At 43.4% G+C, this 16,668-nt stretch overlaps 1 protein-coding gene across 1 annotated transcript in view; it reads right to left on the bottom strand.

The window, feature by feature from the left end:
- LOC115074666 (tenascin-like) overlaps positions 1 to 16,668 on the bottom strand; it is a 72,174-nt gene extending 55,506 nt beyond the window's left edge. The window contains exons 1-4 of the mRNA XM_029574325.1: positions 16,546 to 16,668; positions 15,400 to 15,495; positions 11,619 to 11,711; positions 7,542 to 7,640 (exon numbers count right to left, since the gene is read on the bottom strand). Of these exons, the coding sequence (XP_029430185.1) occupies positions 7,542 to 7,640; positions 11,619 to 11,711; positions 15,400 to 15,403 (196 nt within the window). The 5' untranslated portion in view covers positions 15,404 to 15,495; positions 16,546 to 16,668. The remainder of the gene's footprint in view (positions 1 to 7,541; positions 7,641 to 11,618; positions 11,712 to 15,399; positions 15,496 to 16,545) is intronic.

The raw sequence follows: 16,668 nt of genomic DNA, 5'->3' as shown, positions 1-16,668 counted from the left end.
TGGAAGGCTGGGCAGAGAGGGTTAGGTCGTCATGCAAGGCAATGGTGAGACAGATTCCAGATAGTTCTGGTGACAGGCCGAACCCCACTGGGAGAGCTGTAGGGTAGTCCAGTCGAACTGCTGAGTGTGCTTCTAAAGCCAGGGTAATCCCAAAACAACCGGGTGGATGGCCTTGTCTAAGATGTGGAATGAAATGGATTCCTTATGCAAGGTTCCGGTGCATAGCTGGATGTGAGCAGTGGTTGGCGTGACTTCACCAGGCAGAGGTTCCCCGTGGATAGACGAGAGAAGCAGGGGAACCGGAGAGTGAATGGTGGGGATCCGCAGGTGCTCAGTGAGCTGCTTCAAGATGAAGTTCCCTCCAGCCCCGGAGTGGTGTTCCTGTTTGTTCATACAGATGGAGATGGGAACGGTCAGTGGAGGAGATGGTGAGGTCAGGCCTAGGAGAAGTCCTGCAGCAGATCCTAGGCCCAGCAGTTTCCCTGACAGACTGGACATGAGGCAATGGCATGCCCGGGTTGACCACTGCTGTCGACGATGACATTCCTTGGGAGAGTCTACTTCTACCCATTTGCAAGGGTTTTTCCTCTGTAGGATTAGGTGGGGTAATTGGTCTAGGAGAGGATGAACGTTGAGCTCGAGATGGTCCTGAAGTCGGTTTCCGGGAAGCTCTGGATTCAAGAGAGCTTTCTTCTAAACGATGGTTGATGCGTCCCGTGAGGTCAATGAGAGAGTCCAAGGAGGTGGGCAATTCGCAAGCAGCCAATTCATCCTTTATGTGAGGACTCATACCCTCCAGGAAGATAGAGTGCAGACAGTCAGAGTCCCAATGCAACTCTGATGCAAGTGTTCGAAATTCAATGACATAATCTGTTAAAGGGCGAGAGCATTGCTGAAGCTGAAGGAGAGTTGACCTGGGGACGGCACGCAGGCTGGGGTCTTCAAAGACAGACCGAAACAGGGCCAAGAACCCTGAAAGGTCCTGAAGGACGGGATCTGCTTGCTCCCAAAAAGGTGATGCCCAGGCCAGGGCTTTGCTTTCCAAAGAGCCAGAATGTATGTGGTCCTGGTGATCACATCTGGGAAGTAGAGTGGAGGAGTAGCCTAGGGGTTAGAACAATGGGCTATGAACCAGGAGACCAGGGTTCGAGTCCTACTGTCGCTCCTTGTGACCTTGGGCAAGTCACTTTACCCTCAGGTACAAACTTAGATTGTAAGCCCTCTGAGGTTAGGGAAATACTTACAGTACCTGAATGTAATCCACTTTGAAGCACTGAAAAAAGTGTGAAAAGCGGAATATAATTCTAAATAAAAGTACTGAGGTTGCAAGCAGAAATGCAAATTACATTGAATCCCATGATAATGCTTCCTGAGAAGCATGGTGGTGCCAGCAGCGGCACGGTCAACTGAGGAGCCGGTGAAGAGGTATTGAACTTGATAGATGTAGTAATGGCTGTGGCATCTAAGCAAGAGCTCAGGTTGCCTATGGCAGTGGCCAGTGACTCCAAGAACTTCTGCTGTTTGCTGATCCATTGTGCCAGGCCAAGTATGGCCTGCAGAGCTGAAACCTCTGCCGGGTCCATGGACTTGGCAAACTGTTATGATTGGTGAGTATGTGGACCCTTGGCCCAAGGTGCGAGTTGATACAGCCCGTGAGGAGGATCCTCACAGGTCCGCACCGTGGGTGTGGGGGTGCGAGGTGTTGGAGTAGCGGGAAGCTCTGGCACAGTAGTGGGGAAATCCCCAGAGACCAGGAGGTGACCCCCGTGAGACAGCAGAGTGTAGACAGTACTTGGAGAGAGAGAGAGTCTGAAGAGAGAGGGTGCCAGGCAGACCAGTGGGTGCAGGAATAGCCGTGCAGGAGATTCTGTGGTAGGACAGCCACGAGGGGCAGAGCTGCAGTGTAGTGGGCGTAGACAGGAGAGTGCAGACTAATCCACAAGGCGGGGAAGCCCGATCCCAGCAGCTCACGCAGGCAGGTACCCAAAGATTGGAGATCGGAGGCGAGTCAGCTGAGCAGTACAGAAGCAGGCCCGAAGAGTGGGACAGCTGGCTGTGGTAGTATATCCTGAAGCAGACCCCATGGAGCGAGGAGGCTCAAGATAGTCTCTAATATGGTAAATGCAGCCCGAGAATAGGAGAGCATGGACAGTTTTTGATGAGCACAGGCGCAACTCCGAGGAGTGGAGAAGGCTAGCTGAGGACTCACTAGTTGCCTGAAGTAGTTCTAAGGGAGACCCGAGTGGTAGAGCTGGTAGCTGGATAGGACCCAAGAGGTGCGGTGCCAGCCCGAGGAGCGGGGTAGGCCAGGGAAGCGAGCCCTCGTAGGAGTACACACTGAGCCCTGAGGAGTGGGTGCCAGACAAGGTCCAAGATGCAGGCAGGAAGCAGCTTCTCAGGAACAAGAAGCAGGCTTAGAGGTCTCGCACGGAACTTTATTTATTTATTTATTTTTGCATTTTTATATACCGACATCCGTTTGCACATCATATCGGTTTACACATAACTTGAAACTCTGACAGGAAACTGTCAGTTAGGCATTAGCCTTTACAAGGAACCAAGTTAAATATGAGATAGGTAACTTATATACAGGAGCAGGATAACAATGAGATATGAGAGAAGATTAGAGAAATTATCTGGATAACTTGTTGCCAAATCGGCTTGCTGGAGCCGAAGATGGAGCTTAAATACAGGAGTCCGATGACATCATCAAATGGGGTGCCCCCGAGGTTACCGCCAAAGTAGCTTCAAAGGCGGGGCTTGTGACGTGCGTGCCTAGGAAGGCCCGACATTGGAGTAGGAAGTAGCGGCAACAATGCTTCCGCGAGAAGGCCCGAGGAACGCGGCAGACAAATCCACAAGGCGGGGAAGACCCGGGGAGGGCAGGAGCATAGATCAAGCAGTGAGTCCTCGTGGTCGCAGCCATCTGTGACCAAGAGGCATAACACATCCACTTCTATCGGGATTTCCGCTTTGTCCTTCAATCTTTAAATTTTTCAGGACTTGACTACTTTAATGGCCTTTACTTTGGACTACCAGACTCAGCAATCAAGCCGTTACAACTAATACAAAACTCAGCTGCCCGTATCCTAACTGGTTCAACTGTCAAAAACCACATTTCTCTAGGGATGTGAATCATTTTTTGACGATTTAAAATATCGTCTGATATTTTTTAAATCATCATTAATCGTTAAAGAGTGCGATACAATAGAAATTCCACCGATTTATCGTGAAAAAATCATTAATCGGGTTAGTGCACTCTAACGGGAGTTAGGACACAACCTAAAAACCCACCCGACCCTTTAAAACCGCTCCCTTAGCCTCCACCACCCTCCCGACCCCCCAAAAAATGTTTTAGAATTACCTGGTGGTCCAGTGGGCCCCGGGAGCGATCTCCCGCTCTCGGGCCGTCGGCTGCCACTAATAAAAATGGCGCCGATGGCCCTTTGCCCTTACCATGTGACAGGGTAACCGTGCCATTGGCCGGCCCCTGTCACATGGTAGGAGCACTGGATGGCCGGCGCCATCTTTAAAAATGGCGCGGGCCATCCAGTGGACAGCCGGCGCCATTGCTCCTGGGGCCCACTGGACCACCAGGTAATTTTAAAACATTTTTTGGGGGGGGGTCGGGAGGGTGGTGGAGGCTAAGGGAGTGGTTTTAAAGGGTCGGGGTGGGTTTTTTGTTTATCGGATTGGGCGCAGCCGATAAAAAAAAAAAACGATCGGGCCGGACGAAAAAAAATGCACGATTTGAATCGGAACCGAACCAATTCCGTTCCGATTCACATCTCTACATTTCTCCCACATTATACACTTTACATTGGCTGCCTATTAAATTTCGAATACAATATAAAATCCTGACTATTGTACATTCACTATTACACAATCCATCCTCAATCTGGCTTTGCACTATTCTTCGAATTTACAAACCAACCAGACATTTAAGGCCTCTGAACAAAAACCTATTAGATATTCCATCAGTACGTCTAGCACGTTTAAATATTACAAGAAACAGAGCATTCTCAGTAGCTGGCCCACAAATATGGAACTCATTATCTACACCGCTTCATCAAATTTCAAACCCAAAAGAATTCAAGAAATCAATAAAAACCTATCTTTTTTCAAAAGCATTTTATTTATTTATTTATTTATTTATTTATTTATTTAAGGTTTTTATATACCGGCAATCATGAGCACATATCTTGCTGGTTTACATGAAACGGGAGTGCATTAAATACATCAACTAGAACTGTGGTGATCGAAGAAGCAGTTACAAATAACAAGGGTAGCAGAACTTGGATAAGAAGGAAGAGATAGGAAAGAATAAATGGTTGAACGGTATACAGATAAATTAAATGCTATGTAAAAATGGCATGATTAGTGGCTGAATATTTGAAGTCCTTGGTTTGTATCTATGACGTGATATTAGATTGTGTCTGGGAAAGCTTGCTTGAATTTGCCATCCCAGATACAGATCTATTGTAACCTTAACACATCCATCATTTTTCATTTTATACAAAGTCATGCGGAACTGATCTTTTTTTTATCTCTAGTTTGTAAAGTTTAAAGTTAGTTATTATTTTAAAATTTTGTTTTATAACTTTTAATCTTTATTGTAATTCATGATTGTATTTTTTCTATTTTTTTCATTTTTGCTTGCTTATGAACATTGTACACAGTTTTGATCAATATTTTATTGTTAGATGGTATATAAATAATTTAAAATAAATAAATAAATAGTGTGCAAGAGGCGTGGTCATTGTTAAAAAATACCATCCTAGAAGCGTAGTCCAGATGTATTCCACACACTAAGAAAGGTGGAAAGAAGGCAAAACCGGCATGGTTAAAAGGGGACGTGAAAGAAGCTATTTTAGCCAAAAGATCTTCATTAAAAATTGGAAGAAGGATCCAACAGAAGAAAACAGGATAATGCATAAGTATTGGCAAGTTAAATGTAAGACATTGATAAGACAGGCTAACAGAGCATTTGAAAAGAAGTTGGGCGTAGAGGCAAAACTCACAGTAAAAACCTTTTAAAATATATCCGAAGCAGAAATCCTGTGAAAGAGTCAGTTGGATGATTGAGGGGTTAAAGGGGCACTTAGAGAAGATAAGGCCATCGCAGAAAGATTAAATGCTTCAGTGTTTACTGAAGAGGATGTTGGAGAGATACCCATATCGGAGATGGTTTTTATGGGTAATGTTTCAGTTGGACTGAAGCAAATCACGGTGAACCTAGAAGAAGTGGTAGGCCTGATTGACAAACTGAAGAGTAGTAAATCACTTGGACCGGATGGTATACACTTCAGGGTTCTGAAGGAACTAAAAAATGAAATTAAGACCTATTAGTAAAAATGTGTTACCTATCATTAAAATCATCCACTGTACCTGAAGACTGCAGCTAATGTAAACCCAATATTTAAAAAGGGTTCCAGCTGCGATCCGGGAAACTACAGACCAGTTAGCCTGACTTCAGTGCCAGGAAAAATAGTGTAAAGTGTTCTAATTATCAAAATCACAGAACATATAGAAAGACATGGTTTAGTGGAACAAATTCAGCATGGCTTTACCCAGGGCAAGTCTTGCCTCACAAATCTGCTTCACGTTTTTGAAGGAGTTGATAAACATGTAGCTAATGGTGAACCGGTAGATGTAGAATATTTGGATTTTCAGAAGGCATTTGACAAAGTTCCTCATAAGAGGCTTCTAGGAAAAGTAAAAAGTCATGGGATAGGTACAATGTCCTTTTGTGGATCACAAACTGGCTAAAAGACAGGAAACAGAGAGTAGGATTAAGTAGACAATTTTCTCATTGGAGGGGAGTGGGCAGTGGAGTGCCTCAGGGATCTGTATTGGGACCCGTACTTTTCAATATATTTATAAATGATCTGGAAAGAAATACGACGAGTGAGGTAATCAAATTTGCAGATGATACAAAATTTTTCAGAGTAGTTAAATCACAAGTAGAATGTGATAAATTGCAGGAAGACCTTGTGAGACTGGAAAATTGGGCATCCAAATGGGAGATGAAATTTAATGTAGATAAGTGCAAGGTGATACATATAGGGAAAAATAACCCATGCTATAGTTACACAATGTTAGGTTCCATATTAGGAGCTACCACCCAAGAAAAAGATCTAGGCGTCATAGTGGACAACACAATGAAATCGTTGGTTCAGTGTGCTGCGGCAGTCAAAAAAGCAAACAGAATGTTGGGAATTATTAGAAAGGGAATGGTGAATAAAACGGAAAATGTCATAATGCGTCTGTATTGCTCCATGGTGAGACCGTACCTTGAATACTGTGTACAATTCTGGTCGCTGCATCTCAAAAACGATATAGTTGCGAGGTACAGAGAAGGGCAACCAAAATGATAAAGGGAATGGTACAGCTCCCTTATGAGGAAAGACTAAAGAGGTTAGGACTTTTCAGCTTGGAGAAGAGACGACTGAGGGGGGATATGATAGAGGTGTTTAAAATCATGAGAGGTCTAGAACAGGTAAATGTGAATCAGTTATTTCCTCTTTCTTATAATAGAAAGACTAGGGGGCACTCCATGAAGTTAGCATGTGGCACATTTACAACTAATCAGAGAAAATTCTTTTTCACTCAACGCACAATTAAGCTCTGGAATTTGTTGCCAGAGGATGTGGTTAGTGCAGTTAATGTAGCTGTATTTAAAAAAAGATTGGATAAGTTCTTGGAGGAGAAGTCCATTACCTGTTATTAATTAACTTGACTTAGAAAATAGCCACTGCTGTTACTAGCAACGGTAACATGGAATAGACTTAGGACTGGATTTACTAACACCACCAATCTCTCTGTATCCCGCGGTACAGGGGGCGGGGGGTGAAACCGGGGGGCGGTCCTGGGATAGCTGGCAGCGATCGCATCTCCCCGGTGAGATTGCTGCTGGCGTCGCGCCGAATAACTATACCATAAAAGGTGTAGTTATTCGGCGCGAAATAGGCAACGATACGGAAGCTTACCGTTTCGCCGTCAGCGCCGTCTTAGAGGCGTCCGCCCCAACTCCTCCTCTTCCTGTCTTGACGCCACCCACATTTAGTGATCACACGCGAAAAGTCCCTTTTTGTGCGTGATCGCTTTAGTAAATGACCCCCTTAGTTTTTGGGTACTTGCCAGGTTCTTATGGCCTGGATTGGCCACTGTTGGAAACAGGATGCTGGGCTTGATGGACCCTTGGTCTGACCCAGTATGGCAGGTTCTTATGTTCTTATTCTTTGCATACTTTTCCTTCCGTGACGCAACCTTGCTCCCTTCTGCCACTGACTGGAACGTAGTTGTCTGCCCTGGTAATTTATCTATGTAACTGACTAGTAACCTGCTCATATTTATTTTAAACCTCTTTTCATAAGGCTGGGAATTGTGATTCCTTTATTATACCATCACTTTTACTCCAATTTTATCCTTTTATTAATGGAAGAACTCATCCCTCTGCTCCTGAACTTAGGCATCCACACAGTCACATCTGGTCTCTATTACCACAAGGGATATTCACCCCTCCAATTCCCCTCTCTTACCTGTGCCACAGTCATCTCCTATGTATCCTTGTTCACAACCGCACTTCCATTTTCCATTGTAGCTGCACCAACCATTCTTGCAGATTGGATCACACATTGCTGCAAGTGGAAGAGGAGAGTAAGAACATTAGTTACACCATTTAACAATTTAAATACAGAATATATATGTCAGTGTCAGAGGCCCTGGTTTCCTGTGGAAGGATTTTCAATATTCTACAACTTGAGTTAATATATTCTATGGAAATTCTGTGACAAATTTGCATCATTTTATATAAAGATTTGCATCTCTAACTGTGCAAGAAAAATTAGTTTAAATAAAAATCATTCACATTGTAGTAAATATTCAACTGCTAAGCAGTTAGTGAAGTTAGCTGGATACCTATATTTGGCTAACTTAGGATATTCAGTGGCGCCGTCATACTGCTGAATATACCTAGTTAAGTTAGAGTTAAGCCGGATATGTGGTATCTGCTAACTTTACACTTGGCCGTGGCACGTCTAGTGCTAGCCGGTTAAGTTATGTGGCTAGAATTATAGCCGGGTAAACATTTTAAAAATGCAGCTAAACCATCAAACGGATAACATTTTCTGTTATCTGTTTAAATGGCTTTTCAGTATGTGTCCCATTGTTTATATTTAAACAAATGAAAAGTGAATCCAGTACAAAAATAAACCATTCCTTCTTAAATGCAGTAGTTGTATTAGCCTTTGATGCTTGATGTATATGTATTCTGCAATACAAGTTTTGTCTTTAATTTCTTTATGTACATAATTGAAAAAAAGAAAGAAAAATTTTAAAAAACTATTTTTTAAGTAAAGACATGTAAGTTGGAAACTTTTAATTGTGAAATGGCACTTTTCCTTTGAATTGAAATACAATGCAGCCATTCTTTCTAGGGTTAAATTATCCTTACCTGATTATTGTCTTTCCTTGAATCCTGCTAGACCAGTCCATTACACTAGTGCAGGGGCGGCCAAGTCTGGTCCTCGAGAGCCACAAGGAAGCCAGAGTTGCAGGATATTCCCAATGAATCTGCATGAGACAGATTTGCTTGTACTGTCTCCATAGTATGCAAATCTTTCTCATGCATATTCATTGTGGATATCTTGAAGACCTGGCCTGTTTCTGGCTCTTGAGGACTGGAGTTAGTCAGCCTTGCACTGGGGATCTCTCTATCACTAAGCTGCTGGAAACAGGGGGATACCCTCTTGATGACGTAGGCCTTGCCAGTAACTATTCGTCTGTTAGAGCAATCAGACAAGATCCTATTGTCTGCCTGTGTATGTATGGTGTGGTTATAATCTTTTTATTTATTTTTTTTTTGAGTCCCATGAGGTCAGTGCCATTCCTCAGGTGAGGGAACAGAGGATAGAAAGAGTAATAAAGAATAAAGAATGAAAGTGGCTTGTCAGCTGCTTCCTCATCATGGCTCCTATCTTTCTGGGTGGGGCTTGGACTAGTCTAGCAGGACTCAAGGAAAGAATAATTTAATGTTCCTTATTGCCTGCTACACCAGTCCATTACACTATGGAGATTAAAAGGCACCACTTAAGTCGGGCAGGAGGAGGACAAGGCTGTTTTGAGAATCTTAGACCCAAAGACCGCTTCCTCTTTTGCCTTAAAGTCCAGTCTATAATGTTTAGAGAATGAGTGCAGGGTTGACCAGGTAGCAGAGATTGATAAAACTTCTGTCCACTCGAGGAACATGCATGGAGCATCGCTGGTACCTGCTTTTCACTGAGGGTATATGCTGAGGAGATGGTCTTCTTGATCCATCTTGCTTTTGGCACCTTGGAATCCACCACTCCCTTCTGAGGTCCACAACGATCCTGCGGGCTTTCTGGAATGGATTAGTCATCTTCAAGAACCGCATCACAACTTGACGGGTGTCCATACCATCCCTCTTCAAGAAATTAGTGTTATGGCCGCCCGCAGCCGGCTCAGCTCACGTCATGTCATGCTCGGCTCACTACCCACGGTACATTGGCGGAGTTAGTCAGTCACTGCCGCCGCGTTCCTCCTGGCTCCTTGTGCTCCACATGGCGGCTGGGACACCGCTGACCTACGTTCCGACCCTGGGCCGCCCTACACAAGCGCTCGCGCCATCTGTCCTCCCTTTAAAGGGCCAATGGCGGGAACTCCAGGCTCGTCTCCGGCTGATGACATCACATGCCCAGGATATTTAAACCTTAACTCCAGCCTCCACTGACCAACTTGGCAAAGAGTTCCCTGGTTCCTATTGGTGCCTGTTCCTTCTCTACGGACCTGTTGTTTCTGCTTTTCAGTTCTCTGCGGTTCCTGTCTCAGTGCTTCCCACTCCTCGGGACCTGGCTCAGCGCTACTTCACCCTGAATCTCTCTCAGCGCTTCCCACTCCTCGGGGCCTGGCTCAGTCCTGCTGAAGTGAGGGATGAGATGGCGCCCCTCCCCCTCCATAGGCTCCTTCTCTAGCACCAACACGAAAGCATCATCACACATGCTCTCTCACCCCCCCCCCCCACAGGCTCGCAGTCTCTCACACTCAGACACACACACAAGCTGCCACTTTCACACACGCAAGCAAGCTGCCTCACACACGTGCACATATACACAAGCTGCCTCTCACCCAAGCACACACACATGCATATACACACAAGTTGCCTTTCAAACTCACACACAAGCTGCCTCTCACCGAAGCACACACACGCAAGCAAGCTGCCTCACACACGTGCACATATATACAAGCTGCCTCTCAAACTCTCACACACACAAGCTGCCTCTCAAACTCTCATACACACAAGCTGTGTGTCACCCAAGCACTCTACTGTTTACCTTTTTCTACTGAGAAAATTGACCATTTAATCTGCTCTCTGTTTTCTATCTTTTAACCAGTTTGTAATCCACAAAAGGACATCACCTTTTATCCCATGACTTTCATGAGGGACTTTGTCAAACACCTTCTGAAAATCCAAATACCCTACATCTACTGCTTCACCTTTCTCCATATGTTAACCCCTTCAAAAAAAGGTGTGAATGGAGCATTGTGTGAATGGAACATTGTGTGAATGGAACGTTGTCTTTTTGAAGAAAAGAAAACAATTGAAAAATGAGAGCACAACATCAGGGGCAGGTATTTATACATTTAAAGTAAAAACGGTACCTGCTCCTGTTGGAGTCTCAACCGATGTATGGGTGAGACCCCGTGCAGTGATACCGGACACCAGAGTTTACCTAGCAACACAATAGAAATATCCAGCCAAGTCTGCTTCAGAGCACACGGTTTCCGTGCACATACAGAGGCAAATTCTGAAGGTACTGGGAAAGTTTGCAGGCCTGTGGCTACTCCATACCCCGGGACCTGCACATTAACTGTGACAGGGAACCACGCCACAGAGATTCCCTCTGATATTTCAGGGCCCGCAGACCGTGCACCTGAGTTAGTGTAGGTGCAAAGTCCTCACGTTACAGTAAACATGGTGATTTCAAAATAAATCCTCCCATCCCCCCTTATATACTTTCCTAGGGATGTGCATTCGTTTTTCATGAATTAGGCAATTTCAACGAAATTGTCTAATTCGTCATGGTTTGGGAGAACCAAAAAACGAAAGCAATTTTTCCGAAATTTTGGAAAAATTCGGTTTTCAGGTTAGTGCGCGCCAACTTTAAAATGTTAGCGTGCACTAATCCGAAAATCGGGGTCCCCGAAAAAAAAAAGTCCAAACTGAAGGAAAAACGAAATTCCCCCGCGGCAGGCTGAAAACGAAACCCGAACTGAATCCTTTCACTGCTGCACATCTCTCCTTCCCCGACCCAATCCTACCCCTTTCTGCCGCTGAGAGAGAGGGCAGTTCTCTGCCTGGGCAGTTTATCTAAGTAACTGAAGAGTAACCTGTGTAAATTCATTTTAAACCTTTCTTCATGAATTGGGAATTGTGATTCCTTTATTATATCATCACCTCCAGAATAACCATCGCTTTTACTCCAATTTTATCCTTTTAGAACTCATCCCTCTGCTCCTGAATTTAGTCATCCACACCCTCATTCCCCCTTTTTACTTGCCCAAAGGATGTTCACCCCTCCAATTCCCCTCTCTCTTACATGTCTCACAGTTGTCTCCAGTGAATCCAGTGTAGCAGGAACATTTTCCTGGCGCTTGGCACCAACCATTGGTGCAGGACGGTTCACAGATTGCTGCAAATGCAAGAGGAGAGTATTAATAATAACATTAGTTACTGTATACAACAATACAGAATATAATATATAGCAGTGTCAGAAGGATTGGTTTCTTGCATCAAGTTTTTCAAGGGTTTGTGAATTCTATGGTAACGCTGCGGAAAATTTGCATCATTTTGTATAAAGATTTGCATCTAACTATGCAAGAACAGTCAATTTTAATGAAAATATTTCACATTGTTAATACCTAAAGAAATACAAAATTTAAAATAAACTATTCCTCAAGGAAAGACAGATAAGTTGCAAACTTTTAATTGTGAAGTGCCACTTTTGTTTTGAACTGACATAAAGTGCAACCATAATTTGTATATTTTCATGAGAAAGTCCTTGTTCTCTTGCAGAGTACATGCTTATTTTATTTTTTAAATTTAATTTTGTATTTATATGCCACTACATGCAGCTTATAAAGGAGCTTACATAATAAAACAACTAAAATAAAATACGGACAATCTAACGATGCCACAAACAAGAGTGGAGCACTTATTTTCATGCTGTGATAGTGTGAGGTCCTAGTTCATTCCTGATTTCTGCTCAAACTGATCTTATCCAGTCAGCAAATCGAAGGCTTTCTGAAAGTGTTAGTACAAGTTTCTGTTTGTAATGGAAAAACGACATCTGGTTCCGGCAGGTAGAACCCATCCCATGAAGAAGTCTCTCCTTGAGTGCAAGCCTGATTAAATGATGACTTGTGATGTCAAGATAGCATTGATCTGCTGAACTCAAATTTTGTGTCAGATGCAGGTAGCTCTGTGCTGGCTCCATTCGTCTGGGAGCCAGGGCCGAGAATGCAATTCTGGGGAAATGTGTTCATATCTAGGAGAAGTGGAAAGAACCCTGCAGGCTGAATCTTGAATGATTTGCAGGGCCTTTAGGATATTTTTAGGTAGCCCAAGATAGACTGAGTTAGAGAGGTTTAATTGTGAAATAATTGGTGATTTGAGGATTGTTCTAAAATCCTTTAAATCCAAATATGGCTTTAATTTCCTTAAGATTCAGACTTTACAAAAGAGTTGTATGGTCTTCTGGATGTGGGATTTAAATGAAAGAATTTGGTTGAAAATAACCCTAAATTTCAGGCTTCTATCACAAAAGGTATAGTACAGCCATGAAATGAAAAGTATGATGGACAGTATGAAGATTTGGTTAGTGCAGTTAGTGTAGCTGTATTTAAAAAAGGATTGGATAAGTTCTTGGAGGAGAAGTCCATTACCTGCTATTAATCAAGTTGACTTAGGGAATAGCCACTGCTATTAATTGCATCAGTAGCATGGGATCTTCTTAGTGTTAGGGTACTTGCCAGGTACTTGTAACCTGGATTGGCCACTATTGGAAACAGGATGCCGGGCTTGATGGACTCTCGGACTGACCCAGTAAGACAAATTCTTATGTTCCTATGATGGTATACTACTAAAATGAATAATTTCTGTTTTTGATAGATATAATGATAGTCTATAGCAACTTAACCAGCTGTTTTATAGAAGTCTACACATTTTAAATAGATAAATAGACAGGCCCAGTGTAGTCTGAACATCGGCTATTTCAGGAAAGAAAAATTAAATGTTATCTGTATATAGTGGATAGCATAAAAATTTACAAATTGGCGTCAGGCATATACTGAGTAAGGTAGCTGACAGAAGAAGAACGTTGAGGTACACCAGTTATTAAGGAGTGCCAAGATGAGTATTGGGACCCACTTCTCACCTGTTGTGAATGGTTTGATGTATAGTTCATAAACCACTTTAATACTGTCTGTTCCAATTTGGTTGAGTCGAGCATGAGGTATCTTATAATCCAGGATATTGAAAGCTATGCTTAGCATCACCACAGTGAGTGTGTGCACATATATTGGGTAAGTGATGGCTCCTGAATACCCAACTATGTTCAGCAGTCACCACTTAGTCAGATAAGCATTTACCCTGCTACACAGGTAGCCAGATATCATGCAGCGGGCAATGGGCAGACTGGGACAGGGCTACTTAACTTTTCCAATATTCAGACATCTCCCATTCAGTTAACTGGATAAGTTAGGCCTGCCATAGATCAGGTCTAACTCAGCCAGATAGAACTTCTTGCTTATTGATGACTTTGCATAGTTACGTTGCTGATTATCACATGTAAGTTAGCAAGATAATTCTTATTCGGCTAACTTAACATAGCCATTCAGTTTTGAATATTGAGGCCACCAGTGACTAAGTTATCTATTTAAATTTAAAGTTATTTAAATTTAAAGTTATCTATTTAAATTTTCTATCGCTTTCCTTACTTTCCAAGTTACTTTATGTCCCTGTTTTATTGTAACTGCTATTTCTTCTTATATCACATGTTAATGTTCTAAGTTTTTCTCCTCTTGTCACACCCTGTTAATTGTAAACCGACATGATGCGACTCCCATCGCGAATGCCGGTATATAAAAAATTAAAATAAATAAATAAATAAATAAATGTCTTTTCAATATTTGCCCCACTCATCCAGCAAAAGATTAGCCAGATAACACATTATCTGGATACAATGTAGCCAGTTTATTTTGTAAAATTCCAGGGGCATTCCAGAGGGGAGTTAAGTTATCCATTTCACGCAGGTATTAAGAGTTAGACCGTAAATGCATTCAATAGCAGCTCCTCCACTGAATATCACTTCCGATATGTTCTCTGCAGTAGTTGCATTCATCAAGGCTTCTATGAATAAAACCTTTTTGTTTTATGATATTTTTTTATTGGGCTGACATTGATTATATATATGCACATTAATAAACATTAACACTTGGGGTATTTTTCCTCCTTTTTTCAGGGGTATAAGATTTTATTCATATTATCAGTGTCTCTGATAAGAAGAACAGATGCACCATTCTTTAAGATTTTATTTGTTTTATTTGTTTGTGATTTGATGAGATTGTGATAGCTGTTTATTTTATGTTACCTCATTGTGTATGTTTAGTTGTAAACTGCTTTGATGTCCTTCCCTGTTTGGAACAGCGGTATACAAAAGTTTTTAAAATTAAAAAAAAGAAAGGTCAATGACAATAAAAGCCACACTAATACTAAATTTAACTTGGGGAATTCATTCCTTCAAAATGTTGTAGATGCTAACAGGATAACTGAATTTAAAAAAGGGACTGGATAAATTAATGGGAGTTTGATCAGTCCCAGGTTATTTAACCCCACAGTCAGATTTGTCACCCTGGATTCAGTCTATCCCTAAACAATGACTGTAGAAAACCAGAAGGGTTTGACAGCAATTAAACATGGATACACATCTCCGGATTTTTCCTAAAGCATAAATCCAAACCATATTTTCTGTTTAACTGAGTCGTCAGGATCCATTTGAGAACCCATTTGTCAGTTAGTGTAGCTGGGTTTAAAAAAGGTTTGGATAAGTTCTTGGAGGAGAAGTCCATTAATGGCTATTAATCAAGTTTACTTAGGGAATAGTCACTGCTATTAATTGCATCAGTGGCATGGGATCTTCCTGGTGTTTGGGTAATTGCCAGGTTCTTGTGGCCTGGTTTGGCCTCTGTTGGAAACAGGATGCTGGGCTTGATGGACCCTTGGTCTGACCCAGTATGGCATGTTCTTATGTTCTAACGTTCAAGTGTTTATTCATATAATTATTTCATAATTAAATTAGAAAATTAATCTTTAAAACTTACGCATGTCACAAAATCTCCCGCTGTATCCGACAGGACAATTGCATTCACCACAGGACGAACAAGTCCCTCCGTTCTGACAGAGATTGTCACAGGTACCTGCAAAGAAGCAAAATGTCAATAGAAATATCCAGCCCAGTCTGCTTCAGAGCACACGGTTTCCGTGCACATACAGAGGCAAATTCTGAAGGTACTGGGAAGGTTTGCAGGCCTGTGGCTACTCCATACCCCGGGACCTGCACATTAAGTGTGACAGGGAACCGCGCCACAGAGATTCCCTCTGATATTTCAGGACCCGCAGACCGTGCACCTGCGTTGGTGCAAAGTCCTCACGTTACGGTACCCAGAGTGGGGTAGATTTTAAAAGCTGCACGAGCGCTACCCGGCACGCACACGTGGACACGTGATTTTATAACATGCCCGGGCAGGCGCGCGCATGTTATAAAATCTGGAGTCGGCGCTCGCAAGGGGGCGCACAATTAATGTGCACCTTGCGTGCGCCGAGCCGCGCTGCCTTCCCCCGTTCCCTTCCCCCTAGCCTGCCCTTTCCCCCCCCCAGCCCTACTCTAACCCCCACCCCAGGCTTTTATCTTACCTTTTGCGCCTGCCTCCGGGGGCAGGTGCAAGTTACGCGCGCTGGCAGCCTTCCAGCACGCGATCCTGCGACACAGCCCCGCCCCCACCCTGCCCCGCCCCCTTTATAAAGTCCTGGGACTTACACGTGTCCCGGGGCTTTGCACGTGTCCCGGGGCTTTGCACGCGTCGCCGGGACTTTTAAACATAGTCCCGGCGACGCGTAGGGCGTTTAAAATCCGGCCCATTGATTTCAAAATAAACCCTCCCCTCTCCCCTCTCCTACTTTCCCTTCCCCGACCCAATCCTACCCCTTTCTGCCGCTGAGAGAGAGGGCAGTTCTCTGCCTGGGCAGTTTATCTAAGTAACTGATTAGTGACCCGTGCAAATCCATTTTAAACCTGACTTCATTAGGCTGGGAATATTATATCATCGCCCCCAGAATAACCGTCGCTTTTACTCCAATGTTATCCTTTTATTAATGGAAGAACTCACCCATCTGCTCCTGAATTTAGTCGTCCACACCCTCATTCCCCCTCTCTACTTGCCCAAAGGATGTTCACCCCTCTCGCTTACGTTTCTCACAGTTGCCTCCGGTAAACCCCTGGTAACAGGAGCATTTTCCTGTGTAGTCGCACCAGCCGTTGGAGTTGCAGTTACAGCACCTTGAGTAATCTGGAGGAGGATAATAACATTAGT

Source organism: Rhinatrema bivittatum, chromosome 13 (assembly GCF_901001135.1).
Source record: "Rhinatrema bivittatum chromosome 13, aRhiBiv1.1, whole genome shotgun sequence".
NCBI classification, from domain to species: domain Eukaryota; kingdom Metazoa; phylum Chordata; class Amphibia; order Gymnophiona; family Rhinatrematidae; genus Rhinatrema; species Rhinatrema bivittatum.
The sequence above is the reverse complement of the archived record's forward strand: the minus strand, read 5'-3'. Positions and strand labels throughout refer to the sequence as shown.